The sequence below is a fragment of the Pollicipes pollicipes genome, unplaced genomic scaffold, assembly GCF_011947565.3.
Source record: "Pollicipes pollicipes isolate AB1234 unplaced genomic scaffold, Ppol_2.1 Scaffold_7231;HRSCAF=8579_pilon_pilon_pilon, whole genome shotgun sequence".
NCBI lineage: Eukaryota > Metazoa > Arthropoda > Thecostraca > Pollicipedomorpha > Pollicipedidae > Pollicipes > Pollicipes pollicipes.
The window spans coordinates 46,626,846-46,640,138 of NW_023597034.1; the positions used below are offsets into that span (position 1 = coordinate 46,626,846).

General features: G+C 52.7%; 1 protein-coding gene across 1 annotated transcript; it reads right to left on the reverse strand.

The window, feature by feature from the left end:
* Nucleotides 1–2,795: 2,795 nt before the first annotated feature.
* Nucleotides 2,796–13,079, reverse strand: LOC119110193 (ubiquitin-like-conjugating enzyme ATG3). The gene is made up of 8 exons (XM_037233929.1): nt 12,923–13,079; nt 6,252–6,354; nt 5,712–5,900; nt 5,146–5,283; nt 5,050–5,103; nt 4,374–4,451; nt 3,569–3,696; nt 2,796–2,946 (listed from the first exon to the last, which is right to left on the reverse strand). The coding sequence occupies exons 2-8, from the start codon at nt 6,327–6,329 to the stop codon at nt 2,796–2,798; spliced, it is 816 nt and encodes a 271-aa protein (XP_037089824.1). The 5' UTR covers nt 6,330–6,354; nt 12,923–13,079.
* Between the last annotated feature and the right edge of the window lie 214 nt (nt 13,080–13,293).

Sequence of the window (13,293 nt, forward strand, 5' to 3'; positions counted from 1 at the left end):
GCCGGCGCCGGCTCCGCGGTCCCAGCAGAGGGCGCGGGCGGCCCAGACCGCGAGCAAGCGGCGCCGCGGCACCGCGCAAGGAACGATCGGTGTTACACTTAACCAGGCCCGCGCCCCCGGCTGCCCCACTCGCCGCGTCGTCAGGCGTCCGACGTAGAGCGGCTCGGCCCAGGCCCGCGCCTCCGGCTGCCTCTCTTGCCGCTCAGCCAGGCGTGCGTCGCGGAGGTGGCTCGGTTCAGCGCTGCGCCTCGACTGGATGACGCGACCCAGGTCAGCTGGACGCGCGAGGAGCTCGCGTAGGCAGGCTGGTCCTCGTGGTGCGCCGGTCTTGCGAGTGTGGCAGTGGCAGTGTGGCGAGTGTGGCAGTGTGGCAGTTTACTGAGCGTTTTGTGTCATGGAATGGCCGTCTTCGACTCTGATATGACATTTGCAGTCCGATGCGTCGTCGGATAACGCGAACACTGCTATGTGCGAGATTGTCACATGGTGCAGTGTCGTAGCTGTGTGCAGTGCCTGACTGATATGCACGCACTCGTGCCTCATAATCCACAAACGTGGTAGGGAGCGAGCATCAGGTCGTGTCCGTCACACGCGCCAGACCTCTCTTGACCACAGTTTAGGGTGCCTTCACCCGCGTCTTGTTATCAGAACGCGCCCTCGTGGTCCTTATTTTTATAAACTGGTGCCTTCGGGGCGTGATGATCCGTGGTGAGTGCCTGCGTGAGCGCAATGCCTGTTCGTAACTAGCGTGTGAGTGTCGGACAGCGAACATTTTTCACTGATGACACAGGAATAGGCTCACCGGCGGCGACTGGCTCTTTGCCGTCGGCCGCACCGGTGCGCACCAGTGGTAGTCACCTGCTTATACTGAGTGCAGTTGACGAGCTGGGCGGCGGCTTATCGTATCTTCGTCGCTGGCAAGCGTACCCAGTTCTGGAAATGAAAGCTGCGCCGCACTATATTAAATCAATACCCATGTTGCCTTCTTGCGAACACTGCGCTTCGTCTCTCCAGCTTTCAGAAAGAAAGTCTACCCCGGCGTGGGCATCGCCCAAGCCGCAGCGCTACATTCAAACAGGTACAGCATTAGCACCGCAACCTCTGGGCCGAGAGCGATGCAATCTGTGTCAGCTGCCGGCCGTGGCAGACGGGCGCCAGGGCGTTTGGTAGGGCGCGCCACCTGTTGGGGAGGTGGGCGCCACCAAGTCGGTGCCGGCCGCAGCTGTATGGTGGGATGTGAGAGGCGGCGCCAGCTGACACTCGCTGAATGGGTGCCCGCACCAAGGAAGGTGGCGTGTCTCTAGCACAATCATGTAATCGCAATCCGTGACAATAAAGCATATACCACTGATGTTTTCTGCCTGCTTTGTGCATGCGCGCGTGCGTGCGTGCGTGCGTGGGTGCGGGTATGTGGGGTCCGATGCTAACCCTTATGCTACGTCAGACGCAACTCCGAATATGTCGTTTTTAACAGGGTGGTGAAATACCTATCTTTAGCGATTCCCCAACATCTTAAGGACAAATTCCCGCCCAGAAAACAGAGTGCCACGTTATTACACCCACTGAACTGAAGGTCTTGCGATCTTAATTTAATGAAATGCCTACAATTTTGAAGGGGATCATGATATTCAGAGTTTTTGTCAGCTTATGCCCGTGTTGCCAGTTTCGGCACGCACACCAGAGGTTGACAGAAACCAATTTGGAACAGGCTTAACTACCAGCCGCGAGTAAAAGCACTCCTTTTATCGGTTGGCATTTGAGTTAACATAACCCTGTGATTGCCGCGATTATAATCCGTGAAAATCCTGACTATGATGGAACCTTGTAAAAGCGCGCCTTGAAACGCTGGGAGGCCCCGCCATGGTCAGGCACCACCGCCCGACACACAGACACACACACAACGATCCGGACAAAATCATGCAAGCTGTATTTCGGTCGCAGATCTTGTCGCTCTGAATCATCACAGTCGGAGCAGGCAGAGCGGCGCGGCCCAGCAGCGCGCCGGCTCAGCCGGGCAGGCCAGAGCGGGCTGAATCGCCGGAAGCCACGATACCACGTTATGGAGAACCAGTGGGCGTCAGAGGGCCTCCAGAGCACAGACCCACCCACCGGGCCTCGCAATCGAATGGCGGTCGCCGCCCGCTCCCTCCCCTCCCCCAGCGGCGTGAAGCACCCGGTCGCAGGCTCCCCTGGCGTAGCGGTAAAGCAGGCCGCAACGGACGGCAGAGAGGACGCGGCTGGGCGCCGGGCCACCTTCAGACACGCTCCGACACCCCATGACACCAGTGCGGCCGAGGTCTCATAAACCCCCACACGTAACTGAAATGTGCTGTCATCCAAGCTTAGCACAACAGCAGCTGGCCCAAACATCGGCGGGAAGAACCACAACGAGCAACACTTGCATACCGCTGACACTGCAAACCTGGAGGCATCTGTCGGCAGCATCCATTGTGGCCGTGCATTATGACGGCAGCGACGCGTTCCCCAGACGTCGGGCGGGGCTTGGTGGCCGCCGGCGCTCACGAGCCCGGCCGCACCCAGCCAGCGACGCGCGAGCACAGGGAGCAGCCCGCCGACCGTCTCCGCCAGTCCGTTCCCGGGGGCCGAGGTCTCCGCACCCTCCAACGCTTTCCGCGTCCGCCCCGCATCGCTGCGCTGCCGCCTCCACGGTCTGCCAGCGCCACCTCGCGGCCTTGGGGGGTCCATCAGCGGCGCCGGCGCCGCCCGTCCGTCAGCGTCCCCCCAAGACCCCTGAGGTCCGACCACGCCGCGCGCGCCACCGCAGCGTTCGCGCCTCACAACTGGATGTTCTGCGTAAAGTCGTACTCAATGGTCGGAATGATGGCTTGCATGAACTTGAGGAAGACGATGAGATACTTCTGGACGGAGATCTGGCGGCCGCCCTCCTCAGCCGTCTCCACGAGCCTCTTCATGGTGTCGGCGTGCCTGCCGACGGGAATGGTATCACCCACATCTGGCAGTCCGAAACGGTCAGATTGCCGAGGGATTATGCGGCCCACGGGTATGCCGTACCAATACATGCATGCAAGCAAGTACAATACTAATTCAAACGAACGATACGCGCAAGATTATGCAACAATCCTACAAGCACCGTAACTGAGCAAACAGCAAACAATGACCGGCAAGATGTACGAGGGATACTTCGCGCTCAAAAGGCTTCTTATATCTTCACATGAATTGCGGTGAATGTTGGCCATGTCAATCTGTGTTGTTTCAAGATGATCCCGAGTTCATGTGGCTATCAGCTACCTTCACGTCCACAACCACCTGAAAATGGCATGAGCCCGACACACCGTGAGCGTTACAACACTCCCATACATCGTGCCCTCCAACGCTTCTTTAAATATTTACCTAGGCATTTTCGATGTCTGTTTCCAAACCACCACCACTTCATTTTCTGACAGACTGATGCCCTGCTTGTGCTCTATCCTCACAACACGCCTGCGCGACCGACATTCTATCAGACGAACCGACTTTAAATCGGGGCCCCCACATCGCGGCAGCGGCCTAGCGACTTCAGCACGGGACATGGGCGGGCGCCGCTCACTTGCACGGGTGGATGGATGCCTGCGGCGGCCCCACCAGGTGCGGGTGCGCCTCCATGGTGATGGTCTTGTGCGCGTGGTCCTGGCTGAAGTCCTCGTACATCTGCTCGGCCGTCAGCGGCTGGCGGTTCTGCCACGGGTGGAGCGCGCGTTAGTTGCGGAGGCGGCGGCTCAGCCCCAGCGCCGGCGCCGACGGAGCAGGGCTGACGTCTACATGACAGCACAACAGCGCCGGAGCAGCGCGACAGCGACCGAGCAGCACACGGCAAATCTGCAGATAGGACACTACCGGCATAATACCGATAGCACGACATTGATTATTGATTTAATTGATTTTGATTAATTGGCTGGATGAATGATTTGTCTATTTTGAAATACAGAAGACGCCAGAAATCCAGCTCTCAGCGTCTGGCGCGACAGCAACGTATTGGAAACCTTCACGTCAACAGTACACCAGCTGCTCTCCACGTCGGTCTTGAACCGCGTGGAAAGCAGCCGCCACTAGAGCATCCAATTCTGCCGCAGGCGGCAAGCGGCAGGTTTGAGCCTGACTCCCAGTATTTCGCATTTCCCGGCATTCCCCGTGACGGACAGCGACGCTAAATGACGGTAATCTCGAACGCATCGCGATTAGCGCACACATTATCGGCTGCTTTCTCCGGCACAAATCACTGGCTGCTCCCTGCGGCACAAAGTGGTGGCTGCTTCCAGCGGGGCGAACACAGCCTCGGCCGATAAGCTCTCGCCACGTGACTGATCCACCGGCGCCACGCAGCGCTGGCGCTGCCCGACGTCTCGCCCACCGACCTCGTCGAACCCCTGCAGCCAGAGACGCGGCGTGCGGTAGTATCTGTCATAGGTGATGTTCAGGTGATACGTGCGCGTCCCGCACAATGTCGGCGTCGTCGGCGGCGGCGCAGGCGGCGCCGGCGGCCGCCGGCTGGTGACCGGCACCGTCCGCACCACGGCGTCATCCTGCCCGCACAGGCCGGAGAGCGCCAGCGTCACACCCGCCGATGGCGAGGGACGGGCACAAGCCACACCAGACACGACTTGTAGGCGCACTTTGCTGGCGTCTACCCGTCCTCATAACGACTCACACGCATCACCCCAGCTGGAAGTTGTTTCCACGGCAATGAACAAATTCGTATAATTATTTTTCAAACATCGTCCCGTTCCACGGATAGCTGGCGAAGCGCGTGGTCTATGCCGGCTTGCGTAGCCGACATCAAGAAGCGAAGTAGATAACCTTCCTAGTGGTTGGCGTCCATGCACCCTGGGATCAAAATGACATAAGCGGGGCATTTACATCATCGCGAGCACATGGCGAAAAACACGAATACCATTAGAACGCGAACCTTTATCAGCGCGTCCCCTGCACTACCGAAGCTCACATCTGACTTAACGTCATCGCTCGTGCAGCGGACCGCTGTCCGACGCCGGCCCTAACGGCACCGAGCAGCGTCCGACCGCGCCCACCCACCGCGTCATCCAGCGCGCTCTCCTCGAACTCCTCCATGTCGCCCGGCTCGCCGTCCTCGCCGTCGTCGTCGTCAGCGGCGGGCGCGGGCGGCGGCGGCGCGCTGGGGGCCTCCATGCTGCGCGCGGCGCGCTCCTCGCCCGCAGCGGCCGTGCTGAAGTGGTGCGTGTCCACCCAGCCCTCGTCCTCGCCGTCGAGCGGCGCGATCAGCCGCTCCTGCGCCTCGTCGTGGTCCAGCTGCGCGGCGGCCAGGCGGAGGCCACCCGTCAACACACGGACAATGCCGACACTACCGCACGGCGACCAGGCGGAGGCCGCCCGTCAACACACGGACAATACCGACACTACCGCACGGCGACCAGGCGGAGGCCGCCCGTCAGCACACGGCCGGCGCCGACACTACTTGCGCAGCGCAACAGCGCCGAAACACGGAGGCGCAAGTGGCGAGCAGTGCCGCAGCACGGATAGATCCGTCCCAAGGCCGTACACGACGTCGCCCGGCGCGGCCGAGCCCCCGTCTGGCCCGTCACCTCCCACCCCAGCGCCATCTGCTGCGCGGCCGGCTCCGGATCCCGCCCCGACGGCGCTGACGGGGCGCGGCCGGTGACTGACAGCCAGCCGCCAGGCTCGCCAGCCGGCCAGCTGCCCGCGGCCCCGGACGGTACCTGCTTGCAGCGGCGGTGGCAGGGCACGTTGCGAGTGATGAGGAACTGCTTGTCGGCCGGCAGGTAGGGTCTGGCGTGCGCCGCCTCGCCTGACGCCCAGGACCAGGTGGGGCAGCTGTGCACCAGCTGGTCGCCGCACTCGACAAATTCGTCCGGCGTCAGCATGCCACGCTCTCGGAAGCAGGATTCCTGCGGCCGTGAGGTGACGTCACGGACACGAGCTCACGACGCGGGAGCACCCCTCCACACGCTTTGTCAATTATAACACCAACAAGGCGTGAGAAAGCGTTGTGGAGGATGGACATCGTGGGAATGCCCTCGCCGACCATGCCATGGCGAATGCTCTCCGAAACGAGGATGTCCGTGTTTTCCCCCGACGAGGAGCCGACTCTTGAGGAGGGGCCCTCGTGACCACGACTCGTTCGAACGTTGTACCACGGAGAGACAAAGTTGCCCGTCACTGATAGCTGAATGGCAACAGGGCGCCCAATGGAAATGCTCTGGCCGTAGGCCGTGTGCGCAGTCGGAGTTATCACTCACCCCCGGCAGAGGAATCAGCTGATCAGCCACGCCCAGGGCGGCCCTCCGGACCGTGTTCAGTACGGACTGCATGGCCATATGCTGCTCGCTCAGCGGGCTGAAACTACAGACAGTCGTCAGCACACCACAGCTCTCTGGCGCGGCTATGATGGAGGATTGCTCAGCTCCCGAACCATGTACAGATCAGCACCGATGTGATACGGAAAATACCAGTCATGTTGGCGCTGGTATATGCAACTGCAGGATAAATATTGTTTGAAAAATACCAAAGGCAAAATGTTCCCAGAAAATACACTGCTTGGCATAAAAGCTACATAGGAGAGCACGCCACGACATAAAACTTCAAGCACAAAACATGAGTACCAACCGCATGGAAGATGATACACGTGGTACAGAATCAATACCACATGTAATCAGGATGTGATGGGATTGTCACTTCGCTTAGCCAGCCCTGGACCCACCACTGACAGTCCATTCTGACCACAATCTGATCTTAGCTACCATCACCAAATAATTATATGATGTTTATCCTGTCATCCCTTTTGCCACATAATAACTAAAGTACAGGGCTCACTCACACAAGATTTCTGGCCATGATTATTATCCTGCTGATCTGGATGTCATTTACTCGATTTTTTCTTCAGCCCATACTTAGATAGCCATACAGCCAGGTACCATGTGTTTACGAACGCACAGGTACCATGTGTTTAATGACATAGATGAAGTGTCTTGATAGCGTTGCTAGAGGAATTATACCGTGCTAACTGTGAATGTATCAAAGGGAGTGCTCCACATTTGTGTGGGGTTTTGGACTGAGATAGCCATTTGAAATCGTTCAGTGCAGTCCATAGCCACGTCCTTTTTAAGACTTAAAACCCTCCTCTTTCTGAGCTGGACACCCACGAACTTGTGCAGACTACTTCGAGCAGACTATTTCTGGGTCACCCAGACATCCTTTACGTCATGGAAAAGTCACGCGAAAACTGCCACCTCATTCGCCAGGTAACGTATAAGGTCAATACAAATAGCCTCATGACATTGTTGGTGTCTGGCGTGCGTCAGCACGATTTCTGGCACCAAGGGGCGCCAGCTGGCCACCAATCAATGCAATGCGATCAGAGCAAGATTCGAAGACCAATCACGTTGTGTGTTGCAAATTGCAAGAACATGGGCAGTGACATGAGTTAAGGCCGAAATAAGACCGGGAATCGAATAATTTCAGAAATTTGCATAACGGAGTATGCGAATGCATGTAAATATAAAACCTCGGATAAATATGAAAGCGGCGCGTCACGCAGACGAGGCCTGCAGCGGTGGGCCTCGTCCGGGCACACCCCCAAGGGTATTTACTCGCAAACATGCGACAATGCCCAATCATGCCCGTGCATAAGTCGACGCAGGGCTTCGCTTTTGATTGTTGTGTTGCAATTTGGGGACACGCACGTGTTACCAATCGTCGTTGTTGACGTTACCGATGCTGTCTTGCCGAAATCGCATGCTTGTCACTTTTAACACGCGCCCCGGTGGCTGGTTGGATACCCTTTGCTCAGGTGCGGGTCAAGTTAACCCCCTGATATCTCGAAAACCAAGACAGCTGAAGACACCAAATTGAGCAGGTAGACTGGCCTATACGTGAATTCACTCGTGCCGCAATCTGAGGTTCCTAGGTCATGACCGTGGGATCAAGTAGGATCAAACAAGGTCAAACTTTAGATTGGTGTCTCAAGTGCTTCCAGACTTGATGATGGTAATTGGGGTTTTAAGGCGCGCCCACTTCCGGGGTCATTTGCTCCCAGACTTCCTCATGCAGCCGCCGTGAAGCTAGATGCCTGCTCTGAGCAAAAGGTCAATGAGATCAGTGACCTTGTTTCACCTTACAAGGTCAAGGTGCCAAATACCTATCAGACTTGCTCCTATTTTACATTCGAGTAGGCGTCAGGGACTACGCTAGGCGGTATGTCCTAAAAAACAAAATGCTGGCCCTGGGGTCATTTTACGTCAGTGATCTGCTCAGAGCTTTAAAAAGCTCATGGACATGTCTGTTGCAGTTTCGGCCATAACAAACTCGAAATGAGCACCGGAAACTACTCCACACAACCAACCAATTCCACACTCATTCGAGTGCGTGCGAACCCATGTGCAAGTGGCCTTCTAGGCTGGTATTCGCATTTGGCGAATGTTTCGCTTTCAACAATGCCGTCTTTTACATTTCTTCGGCATTAAATCTGTCTCGGCCATAACTGACCCTTTCAGGGCTGTGGGATAGAACAGAGGGGTGCGTAGCTGGGCACTGCTGCCGCTTCAGCGGTAGTCAGACGGAGCCGCCGCCAGAGCTGGGAGCGCCGCTTAAGCCCGCTCATGGCTGATGCACGCTACTCAGCGCGGAGACATGCGAGGATTGAGGATGAAGCATGAATGGGGGAAACAAGATTTGCTGTTATGGCCTTTTTATTTGGCTTGGGCTAAAGCTCCTCCCCTCAGTAATGACCACTTCAGAGCTGTGAAATGGTGAACAGACAATGGTGGGGCAATACTACGCCTGGGCGCCTGAGGTCCATCCGCCGGGACTTAGCCTGCACACTGATCCCAATACGCGGCACGTGCTCGGCGCTCAGACGGGACTCCACCAGGGAGCACCTCTGCCCACTCGTGGCTGGCACGTGCAACCTGCCCCCTGAGAAGTGGGCCGTCGCGAGGACGCAGGATGAAGCAAGGAGGAAAAAAGGGCGGGTAACTCGAGACTTTAGATGGGGCTCAGTTTGACGCGCCACAAACACACTGTGGCTGCAAAGACATTTTGCTTGGCCACCGTCATTCTCTAATTGTGTGAATGCCAATTAACAGAGCTCAGCTCTTATCTGCTCAAAATAATCAAAGCTAGCACATTCAGAACAGCTCTATCCATCTATATCGCTGAACCATAACCACTTCACACATTCAAGCCTTTCTTCTGAGATCAGTTGAAATGTGCACTGTGCAGTAGGCATTTGAAATTCAATATTTGTTGGATAGTCAGATCAGCCTAATGCAGTACCATTCATGGGGCACAGACCTCCCCAACCACTTCCAACCATTTGCCTATGAGGTTGACCTGCTAGTGTTCTCTTTAGTCATGCAGAGTTGATCTGCTGGCCTAACCAACAAGGAAAACACCCTTGGTACTAAGGTTACTTTTCCACTCAATAGTTGGTGCTGCACACAAGGGTAAAAATGCTTAAAGAAATGTGCCATTTATAATGTGCTGTCTAAGCACAATGGTTATGCATAATAATGTGGCAAATGTATTATGTAGCCAAATTGCATATGGACAGCATGAAAACATCAGTTTCAAACTTCTTTTGAAATGTACTCAGGCTTCTTTGAAAATTGTCTGAAAGTGCCAAAAAATGGCTTAAAGCCACCTTCAAACCTGATTTAAAATATCCCAGAAAGCAAGTTCACAATGGAATGACATCAAATCTATTCACTGCTTAAGAATGCTTGAACAGGCTATCCCATGTCAAGACCATGCCATCCATAGTGCTGTGCTGGCCCATGTAAAGCCTGCAATGCCATTTATCAAACATATCATGTCATGACTGAAAAACAATGTGGACTTTGCTGAGACCTGACAAGACTCTTTCATATTGATGGAACCTTCTTTGTACCCCAACTAAAACTGACATGAAGGTATGTAGTAGTAGAAGTGTAACTTGTGGTTTAAGTAGTAGTGCGGCTTGAAAGTTTGTACCCAGCATCCAAGGACTATCCAATAGTGGCAACAGCTTCCAATTTCAAAATGAAAGTCAAGCCACTTGATTGGATGCATTTCTGGATCAGAACCCATGTCAAGAAAAACCTGACCACCCAATTGTGAAATTCCACACCATCTACTGAACTTTGAGGCGCAAGTTAGTACATGTCAGAACACTTGGTAGAGCATGACCTATCTGCAATATCATCTGCCATTTTGGTGGGGCAGCTGCTTCTGGCTGCAGACTATACCAGTCAGGGCAAATAGCAGCCATATCATTATCCTACCAGGACTGGCAAGTAGTGGCATAAAACAAGTGTTGTTAGGCCCATCCTGCTGCTTTCATTGATAAATAACATTAGTTCAACCTGCAATACAAAGACTCCCATGATCAGTCAAAGCTTTTATCTTTTTTTTCTTAAAATTTCTCAAGTGGTGCCATTCATATATTATTCAGAGATCAAATACTGACTTCAACAGAAGCATCTCAAGCTGAATAGCATATTTTCACAAGCAGTTTTGCTTCATTTAAATGAGTGACTGGAAAATTTTCTGGCCTTAGTTCTACCACATCAGCAGAAAATCAACTGGAAAGCACAATCATTGAATGCCTGTAAGCAAAGATACTCTCACTGTTCAAAAGACACTAGGTGTTAATGGTGAAATTGTTCCTGTGCTTATGATGAGATATATGCAGATCATTTCTCACTGCTTCAGATCAACTAGCTTACATTTGAAGACATCACAACTTGTGTGTGATCAACCAGCCTGCAAAACATGGTGGATTTTGATAATATGTTGTTGGGGCACAGTTTGGGCAAAAATTGATAGTAAGGGCAAATTTCAGAAGCTTTGGGCAATCATTCCTCACTTAGCATATCAAACATCAACTTGGTTGATTTGGTTGGTTAGATGCTGTTTCTACCCTGCCTTGTTACCCTGTCCTATCATGGATGCAGCAGATCTTAAAAAACCCATACACTCTGCAGACAGATAAAGCAATTTGATTGATGTTCAGACAAAAAGCATTGCATAAGCCCCATGAGCCAGCTTATGCTGCTTGTGCTTCATAAGTAAAGCAACTGCAAAGGGCAGCTGCAAACAACAGCCTGTCAGATAATCCAGTGTCAGCATAGTGGCTGACTGAAGTAATATTTCATTTTTTTACATTGTGAAACATGAGATGCATTTTTAGATGCCATAACTTTTTGCAGCACTAAGATATTATGCAGAAACATTGGTTGGTAAATTTTGTCTGGTAGTGACCTAGCTTTAGCACAGCAGCACAGGTAGCCAGTAAACAGTAGCCAGTATGTGTAAACCAGTCTGTGAACCACAGCAAACATGCCAACAAGATGTTTGAAGCAGACAATCCTGCATCAAGTAGCATAGTAAACTACCCCATTAAGAGGAAATTTTGTTGACCTCACATGCATCAAAGCATTACTTGCCATCACATTAGGCCATTTTCCAAGATGTTCTCAATTTCAAAGATAATAAAGAACTTATTACAATTCTCTTAATAAAAAAGTCACTAACTCCTGCTTCATTACTTGTATATGCTACCCAAAAGTTGAAGCTGAACCTCATCTATGTCCCAACATCTTGTCTTAACCTGTTACTGTTTGCAGTCTGGGGCGTAAACACTAAGGCAGTCAGGAAAATGGTGAATCTTGGAGACCTGTACCCAAGTACATTAAATACTTGGCCCACACCCTAGCAGAGAAGTTGGCTGCCTCACTTGAAGCGGGATCACACATGCTCCACATATCCTAACCAGTCTGCCATCTGTTGCAGACTGGATGATTACTGGTCACCATGGCCCCTGGCTTCCAAGGAATTCAACTGAGACAGTGTAGGTAAATGTGGGGACCTTATATTACTGTAGAGCACTGTGCATAAGGGGTCTTCTTTTAGGCAGCATATTTTATACATGATCATAAACAGATAGAGCTTCACTCTTACCTTTCAACTTTATCCTATCATAAAAGTGAACATCTGAATGCTCCAGAGACACAACCCTTCCAACCCACTACCAGCCCTGTGCCATTGCCCGATGACCTTGTCAACCTGCACCTTCTCCATGTGAATGCCTTTTTCAAAAAGAAGGAGGAATGGCTACAGCTAACTTTACATAACCTGACTCTTAACCTCAGCCCACCTCACCTCACATCACCTCACCCCACCCTTTATTAAACTAACCAGCATTACCACACCTCCCCTCCTCCCTGCAACCCATCATTCCATTAGCACTCTGGTTTTGCGTTGTATAGCCCCTTTCAGCCAAACATGATCATTCAGGGCTATGGGATGAAGGAAAATGGTTAACAATGGGACAGACATGTTGCGCCTGGGGGCCAACTGCTGAGCTTACACCCCCTCATGCCTGCATACCTGTCCAGGGTCCCCTCTTCCCACTGGGCTCTCGGCCCTCTCGGCCCACTCGTGGCTGACGCACGCAGCCGCTGGCCCCGGACAAGGCTGTTGCGAGGATGCAGGATGACGCAAGATAGAGGATAGGAAGGATGGATGTTTCCATTAGCACTCATTCCATCAGTGTGACAAACCAGCATTTGGCCAAAATCTGCCCTCAAAATATCCTAATGATATTATTTTGAAGGTGGCAATAAATATCCCTCAAATAATCCTGCCAGAAGAAGAGAACTTATAGTCTCTGACATCCTTACAGAATCAGTTGATGAACCATATTGCAGTGGAAGTTACCAATGTGGACCATGAACTGCCATCACCAAACTGACACCACTCTCAAAGGGTGGTTTGGTTGGATTTCTTTAGTAAACCTATGCCTCACAAGGACCCTGATACCAAACCTGCTCCTGCAAAAAAATCCGTCAAATTTCTCAGATAAGAAGTATTCAAAAAGCCAGTTCCTACCAGGCAATTCCACTTCACTTTCTGGGCAGGCTGGTACACTCACTGAAAAACGGACAGTCCCCGAGCTGTGGCTTACACTAAATATTTCGGGGTGTGATTTTAGCACCCTCTCTGCAGCGCTACGGACTCAGTAAAATAGATGCAGAGTTTAACATTACAAATCCGCATAAATATGCCACGCATTGGTTTGTTATGCCGAATTGCGGCGAGCCGGAGACATTTTCCATCAAACAACCGTGTTGAATTACTGCCACAAATTTTGATGCTAGGCATAAGTCCTTCCACGGCAGTTTAACCGGAGGATATCACTGTATCTCCTTGAAATTTGATGAGGACATGCAGTTTAATAATTATAGACCCAAAAACCGATTTTACCAATTTTAGGGACTTTTGAGGCACGGTCGCGAAGCTAGC

Excerpts from the sequence above, each read along its gene's own strand:
- LOC119110193 (XM_037233929.1), bottom strand. The coding sequence starts at position 6,329 with ATGGCCATGCAGTCCGTACTGAACACGGTCCGGAGGGCCGCCCTGGGC. Across the intron at positions 5,284-5,711 it reads GCCACCGCCGCTGCAAGCAG|CTGGACCACGACGAGGCGCA; the intron begins GTACCGTCCGGG and ends GCCGCCGCGCAG. Across the intron at positions 2,947-3,568 it reads GCATCCATCCACCCGTGCAA|GCACGCCGACACCATGAAGA; the intron begins GTGAGCGGCGCC and ends TCCCGTCGGCAG.